The sequence below is a fragment of the Triticum urartu genome, chromosome 7 (genome assembly GCF_003073215.2).
Source record: "Triticum urartu cultivar G1812 chromosome 7, Tu2.1, whole genome shotgun sequence".
In the NCBI taxonomy this organism is placed as follows: domain Eukaryota; kingdom Viridiplantae; phylum Streptophyta; class Magnoliopsida; order Poales; family Poaceae; genus Triticum; species Triticum urartu.
Window position 1 is genome coordinate 87,234,841 of NC_053028.1, and position 7,526 is coordinate 87,242,366.

The 7,526-nt window shown below is 44.3% G+C and overlaps 1 protein-coding gene across 2 annotated transcripts; it reads right to left on the bottom strand.

The window, feature by feature from the left end:
• Window positions 1-375: 375 nt before the first annotated feature.
• Window positions 376-7,100, bottom strand: LOC125518256 (putative clathrin assembly protein At5g35200). 2 transcript variants are annotated; one of them, XM_048683157.1, is made up of 16 exons: window positions 6,998-7,100; window positions 5,641-5,772; window positions 5,452-5,521; window positions 5,060-5,157; window positions 4,210-4,351; window positions 3,983-4,083; window positions 3,595-3,678; window positions 3,448-3,498; window positions 3,261-3,326; window positions 3,089-3,154; window positions 2,414-2,494; window positions 2,260-2,325; window positions 1,587-1,748; window positions 1,423-1,498; window positions 1,210-1,322; window positions 376-1,122 (listed from the first exon to the last, which is right to left on the bottom strand). In XM_048683157.1, the coding sequence occupies exons 2-16, from the start codon at window positions 5,737-5,739 to the stop codon at window positions 703-705; spliced, it is 1,695 nt and encodes a 564-aa protein (XP_048539114.1). In that variant the 5' UTR covers window positions 5,740-5,772; window positions 6,998-7,100; the 3' UTR covers window positions 376-702. The 2 variants fall into 2 exon arrangements, with proteins under 2 accessions (XP_048539114.1, XP_048539115.1); XM_048683158.1 differs by lacking the exon at window positions 6,998-7,100 and adding an exon at window positions 6,626-6,910.
• Window positions 7,101-7,526: the final 426 nt, after the last annotated feature.

Here is a 7,526-nt window from a genome sequence, read left to right on the forward strand (position 1 = left end):
ACAGAAATAAAGCACTAGCATTGTAGTTAGCATAGGAGTATACAGGTTAATACTCACAAAAATGAGACAATCCAATCTTGCAAAAAGAATCATTTGTTAAGCACTATATCTATCACAGTTGTGAGTCTCGAAAGAAACAAAAAAAACTAGTAATGTAGTGCACATCGAAAACTGTTAGTATAGGGGTACAAGTTGATGCCCGTGAAAACAAAATCAATCCAATGTTGCAACAAGAGAACTATTTTGTAAGTGAAACCAATTGTTCACGAATTGGAATCAACTAAGTGACCGCTAGCAAATCCACAAATGAATTCGTTCGTAATTGAATCTAGAAAAGAAAACAGTGGTTCGCGGAGCAACAAGAGGCAAAACATATGTTGCACAAGAACATCACCGTTCTTCCATTACACTACAAAGAATCGTCACATTATTGTTCATCATCGCACCAAACATCCATGAATAATCCAATCCCCCGACGTATATATATCCCCCAGACTCACCTGCACATACGAAAAACGCCATATACAAAATACACAAGCGCCTACACGGACCGATCCGAATCCGACGAACCAGCTACACTCCTTTGCTCCCGATCAACGGCTGTGTCACTCCCCCCTTCCTACCTGAGCTACAACGCCGTCACAATGGCAGCCAAGAAAAAAGAACATGGGCAGAAGAAAGTTTTCATCTGTGAACCACCGGCTAGATCAGCCCGGTGTACGCATTGCCCTGGACGGCGTGGAGGGGCATCATCCCGGTGCCAGCGCCGCCATAAGGGTGTTGGGCGCCGGCGGGCGCAAACGGGTTCGCGCCGAATGGGTTCGCTGGGGCCGCCTGTGCCTGGTGGTATTGTTGTGCCTGAGGGTGGTGGCTGGCCATCATCATCTGCTGCTGAAGCATGAAAGCCTGCTGCTGCTGGGCCATGGCGGCCATCTGCACCGCATGGGGCGCCGCATACCCGTTTGAGCCGTAGAACGGGTCCTGCATTGCTGCTGGCTGTTGCATCATCGGGGCCGGGGCGGCACCGGTGGTCTCCCAGGGGTTGTAGCTCGCGGGCTGGCTCGCTCGTCGGTTCGCGTCTTCGTATAGGCTGTCAAGGGTGAGCAAGTCCAGTCCACCAGCCTGCAAAAGGTGTCAAGTTTAGTATGACCAAAGGATGATCAGCAAGACAGGGTATAATTGTTGCATCTATAGGAAAATGTATCGTACCAATTTTTTGCCTGAAGCGACGGCAGTTTCATTTGAACTGGGTGCAGTGACTAGGGCCAGTTCCCAGCCTGTGACTCCATTTTCAAAAGCAGGAGCGGCCTGGGGCACGTCATCTGCAGTGATCAAAAATAAATTAAGGGCTGTGCATTGACCAGATTCCAAGCGATGAAAAAAACACCTGTTTCAGTTCACAGGAGAGAAATAAATGTGTACCTATTGGAACAATTGCCAGCGCTAGAGCGTTCCTCTCGTCTATCTCGGCCACAGCAGGGTGTGTTTCATTCAGACCCTGACAAGCAAAGGAAGTGTTAGCAGAATCTATGTATGGGTAGTGACCTCTTTGTGACTGTGAGTAGCAGTGTAGCACAGGATGTTACCAGCAAGTCTGTTGGTTCAGCAGCAGGTGCTTCCTCTTTTACTGGCTCTGGTTCTGGTTCAGGCTCTGGCTCTTGTTCCACTTCGGGCTCTGAAACCGGAGGCGGTGAAGTTGGCTTGACTTCCTCCTCTGGCTCTTTGTTGTATTCTATAGCCAGTATGGCCTGAAAACAAATCAAATGGGCTCAGAGCAAACTCAACAAGAAACACATAGGAAAATCATGAAAAGGAAATGATCGAAATAGTTGCAGGGCCAAGTAACTCCTAGCAATTTGCATTACATGAGAAGTTCCAAATTATGTGCAATTACACACATACCTGATCATGCTAATCATTTACTAGGATGAACATGCAACTTCCTTTTCTTTTTTGCTTAAGGCTCGTTCGGAAACCAGCATACAGAACATTAATTTAGCTGCACTTCTCTAATATATTTACTCGGCTCTAACAGACACTATTACTAGAAAGCTAACTGAAACGAAGTATAGAGAACTGGCTAGCAACCCAGATAACAAAGTACACAACCAATGCTAGTTAGTTTGTTAGAAACTAGTTCTGAGCTAAATTCATTGTCCTCCTGATAGTGGAGATTCTGATATCTAAATGATGATGTCTTACTTGATATCCACACACCCCTATCTATAACAAAGTTCTGGTTTTAAACAGTTTCCGAACCTTATCTTTCATCGCGGGAGCATCTCTCACATATTCCTCCATAGTTTGCATGAATGATGCCGGAGGCTGTAGAAGTTATAAACGGAACGCTGTCAGCTGCTTGCTAACATGGAAAACAGATACCAAAGACTTGCAAATCAAGTATGCAACGAACCTGTTCAATTTTCAAGAACTTCTCACCACGTGCTACGTGTATTGTTTTACACACTTCATAAAATTCTGACAATCTCTCAGACTGCGAAAGAAAAAAGAAAAGGAGAGGATGAAAAATCCAACAATATCAGTTAGATTACATATTCTTATTCAACACAGTTCACAAGGATTAAATCAGTGGCTCAGAATTTCAGTTTTAAAAATCAATCAGCATCAGTAGAGCTGATGAGGTTGAAGGGGGAAAACATGCTTTTATGATGGGTTTTATTTCCATACATAGGTATCTAAAACCAAATTAAACAGAAGTTGTTGAATCCCCATGGTCAACACTTGCTTGAGAATGCATATAACTAATCCTCATTAAAGTGAGATATCATATAGAGCAGCAATAGCTCGAATGGGCTTACATGGCTGCCCTAAGATTTTTTTTCTTTACAGTTTTCATCAATCAAGCACTGAAGCAATGGTCTGTCCACAATAATTAGTGGGTTATCCCATTGTCTTCCTATTGTCTCCTAAGTGCTGACAGATAACCAAGTTCACTTTATACGTCCAAGGATTTTGAGTTATGTTCATACAATAAAAGGAATTTTAGTTGTGTTGCTATAAACAGGGGAGGAAATCCAATGAACAATGTAATAGCGGATGAGCAACAGAGAAGGGATACGAATTTTACCTGGTTAGTTGCTCTTTTGTATATATCAAGGGCCCTAACAGCGTCATTTCTTTGCATTTCAAAGAACTGCAACAGGTAATGAGGTGTAAACTGGATGGGCAAAATAATAAAAATAGCTAGCGATTTAAGAAGTTTCACAAACTTATCCTAAGTGACAGCACAGAAAGTTCACCTTGTCAACAAGATTTATTGTCCCATCACTAATGGCAGTGTAGATCTTGACACTCTCCAGAGCAACCTTTCAGTAATGCATGAAACAAAGTCATTGAATGCCAAACCACTCATATACAATGCCTAAAAAAGAAACACGTGTGACATCTCAAAATAAGAAACAGAGGAAGCGAGCATATCCTACTTACCATTGAAAGCGCATGCTGGATTATAACATTATAAGATGATGCCCCTTGTGGCTGCAAAATTCAGTAATTCGTAACATGTCAAGAACATCACATGAAGAAAGGATTTGGTGAAACTAAAGAACTTGTGGTCGGCAAATAGCCCGTTACCTGGCAAGCAAGAAGCCGGAAAAGAAGTTGCTGCAGTGGTGGCAGGTGATCTAGCACACCAACAGTATCAAGATCCCGAGTCCTCTGCAGATATCAGAATTTTCCATAGAAACTTAGATGTGAAACTGAACTATTGTAACACAAACATTTTATGTTGACGTATATTTCAAATAGGATAAACTAACTAGTGTAAGTTTGGCTTCGGCGTACTATCTATTATGCATTGAAAATTTTGATCTAGTTATTCTTTAAGCACATGAAGCATGCTCCACATAATTATATCAACAATTAAAGAAAGTCTCATAGATGCAGTTAAGAGGAATAAGTAGGACTAGCATTGTATTTATGGTTATTTTGCTGTTGAGGGAAACTAGTATGATATACATACCGGAGGATCCGACTCCACATCATACTTCAGCACTCGGAAACATTCAAGTCTCTCTTCCAAATATGAAGCATAAGTGCGTACCCATGCAGAATAATCCCAAGCTGAACCAACAAGTAGAGAGCAAACAATCATGAAAAGTTCTCAAAACAGTATATGTATATAAATGACAGTACTAGTATGAATGTCATTTCGGCACCGGTGATAACACAACTACAAGCAATTAGTACCTCCTGAACTAGAATCATCCTTAAAGTAGGCCATGTTTAGCATATGTGATCTAGATCTGCCATAATTAATAAGCTCTTCACGAAACGTGGGATCAACTTCGCGAAGGGCACGATGTATGACAATTAATGTCTTCAGCGCAACCTGAGGAATAAATAACCAAGCAAAGAATGTTTATAAGTTCTTTATTGCATCACACATGAAAAGCATTATAAATAAAAAAAGGAAACCATCCACCATTCAAATAAAGTTTTTTCTTGTAGGAAAATAAATAAAGAATCGACAAGTTGATTTACTAAAGTTCAAACAATATATTATGGCTCTCAGAAGTTAGAATATAACATGTCATTCAGAATTAAGCACCATGAGGGAGGAGATATGATAGTTTAACAGGAAAATTTCAGATCTGAACCTGAATTTGAAATTAAATATGGAATGTGTACAGAGAATCATTTTGCATAATTAAGTACAATAGAAATCTCCAGCTCACAAGCATGCCTTGACAAACCATCCATCCCATCCCAAGTACTCCCTCCGTCCCATAATACAAGAGCGTTTTCAATACTAGTGTAGTGTAAAAAACGCTCTTATATTATGGGACGGAGGGAGTACATATCAGTACAAAATTTGAAGTTTACACATTTCAGGTTTTATAAAAAGTAAGACCATACATGTTACCATGTCCTTATGAACATCACAAAGTTTACAAAGATTGCACCGAGATAGAATATGTAAAAAAGGGTTTTTGATACAAAAAGAGAACTAGTACATTCTAACAGAACAACAATCATAAGAAAACAAAGACAATGGCATTGTATTTGACCATCATAAATGGAAGAAATAAATCCATACCGCCCAGTTTCGTGTCTTCGAAAGACGCCTCGCTAGAGCATGAATGCAGTAAGCTACATCGGCCCTTGGCCTTGCAGCAGAAATGGAGAGGAAAATCTCTGCAAACCAATAAACATGTGGGTGATGGCAGTTGTAAAAGGTATCTACTCGCAATCAGAGAGAAAATTAGCGCGTCCGCAATACAAATACCAGGACAAATGCATGTAACCGTAAGCGAATGAAACTTCAAGCAGAACAGTGTTTTTCGTTGAAACAGTTTGTTCTGGCATATATTCAGTTGGATTTGCGCACATGCTCAACTTTTTACAAAATTGTAGATGGTTCAAAACTTCAGATGATGAAACGCTCAGTTCGCCGTAGTGGTTCAACTAAGAGATGCGGTAAACCATTACCTCTTATGTACTTCTCCCTCGATGGACGCTCGCTATGGTTGGTGGCCTTCACAATTGCAATGTCCAGCTCCTGTTGTCCCGGAGAAATGGTGAGCCAGCAGTGAGTGAAGCACGACGGAAGCAGAGGTTCAAATATGGAAAGCTTCAAAGACAATTCAACATCCAACGGAATCATGAAAGTGGCCCGACCTTGTAATCGCTGTTCACTTTGGCCAGGCTCACAGTTGTGGTGTCCTTGAGGGCGCCGAGGTACTTCCTGAGGCTCTGCTGAGTGCCACCACCCGCCATTATCCCCAGCTCACGTGTGATGTCCTAGCTGGCCTGATTGCGAAGCAAAGCAGTGTAAATGAGATGTGCGCCAAACGCAAGCCAAATAAATGCTGTTTTCTCAGAATGAACCAGACAATGCAACAGCTAGATGACGGGTGCATGGGGCCTGGAACGGTTCCAGCTTTGGTTCAGCAAGAACTACTTCTCACCAAACTAGAAGCATTTACTACAAATCTACAAGCATAAGATATTAAGATGGAAGCAATTACTAGATAATTTTAGCAAGAACACGCAAGATCAATCAGTACAGCAACGGATCCAGAAGAAGATCGCCAAGAAAGCGGATCCAAATGAGCTGCAAACAGAAGAGGGCGAAGCAGGGGAACCAACGGCACCAAAATCTCTGACGCACCCAAGGGATATATTCCGCGAGATAAAGAGGAACGGGATGCCAAAGTGAACTCCACCGAATACTTGTGCAGAACAATTGAGCTAGATTGGTGGGAGAGAAAGTGGTCAGGACCACGGATCCTATCTATCAAGGCCCATCTCCGGCAGGACTCTCCAGCAAGCCACCACTCACCTACAGAGCAGAAGCGCAAGAACACCGACAGAAGCGGAAGGCTGCTGAGACAAATGGCCGAACAGAGGCTGCACCGATGATACTGCTGCTCAGCGTAATAACCATGCGAATGAACGAAATGAAACAGAGGAGCCGAGCTGATGTTTCCTCCAAACCGAGCGGGACAAGGCAGGCAGGAATCCCGTCCGGATTCTCCGGGGAAAGCAGCGCAAACTTCTATGCCCGACAAAGAACAAGGGGACAAGTATAAATTCAAACTTCAATTCAACGCAATGGACAATTCAACTCAGAATACTGACGCCGACGAAGGCAAGAGTCCACCTGACGTGCTCCGGCAAGCAATCCCCGGGAGGCCGGTCGCTGGATCCAGCCGCGCGGCCGCAAAACCAGGGATCCAACTGAGCAACGGTAGACCGGAAACAGCGAGAGGAGGGGGGATTTCAACTTTCAAACCGGAGCTCTGGCAAGCGAACAAGAAAGAAAGCAAATAGACAATCATTCGGCCGCACGGCGCCCCAGGAAAACAAACGGCTTTAATCAGGGCTCGAGCCCTGCGCTGCCACGCCACGGCCCCCAGAATCGCCCAAAAAGCTGGCACCGCCACGCGCAGCGCCGCAATCGAGAAGCATACGGCCAATTAGCCACACAAAACTACTCTAAGCAGCAGAGAAATTAAGCAGCTTATTAGCTCACCTCAGGGAGGATCCGGGCGGACGGGGAGGGGGGCGAGCTGCACGGGGTGGGGGCGGCAGGGGGGAGAAGAGAGGGGGGGTGCGGGGTGGGTTCTTGGCGACGGGGGGAGGAAGAGGAGGAGGAGGGGAGGTCGCTTTCGCGGCTCGGCCAACCCGGACGCGAACCACCACCCGGTGGCCGGACAGGGACGCGGCACCGGAGATTAAACAATGGAGACGACGCACACAGCGCAGCCGCAGCCACAGCCACAGCCAGAACTTTACTATACTCCAGATTAGCGTACGGGCTCGGCTCAGCTCAGCTGGGTTAGCTAGTTAATTAATCAATTGTCAAGACCAGGTAGTACTATTAGTTACTTAAGTGCGTGATTAAGCCTGGCTTTCCGTTTGTTTGTTTGTTTAAGAAGTGCGTGGTTGATTGGCTTGCGGCTCCTTTTCCTTTCCATTTTTCTTTGCGCCGTCCGCCTTTTCTAAATTCCTCGCCTCCTCGTCGGTGGAGGGGAATGGGATGGGATGGGATGCGTTTTTTG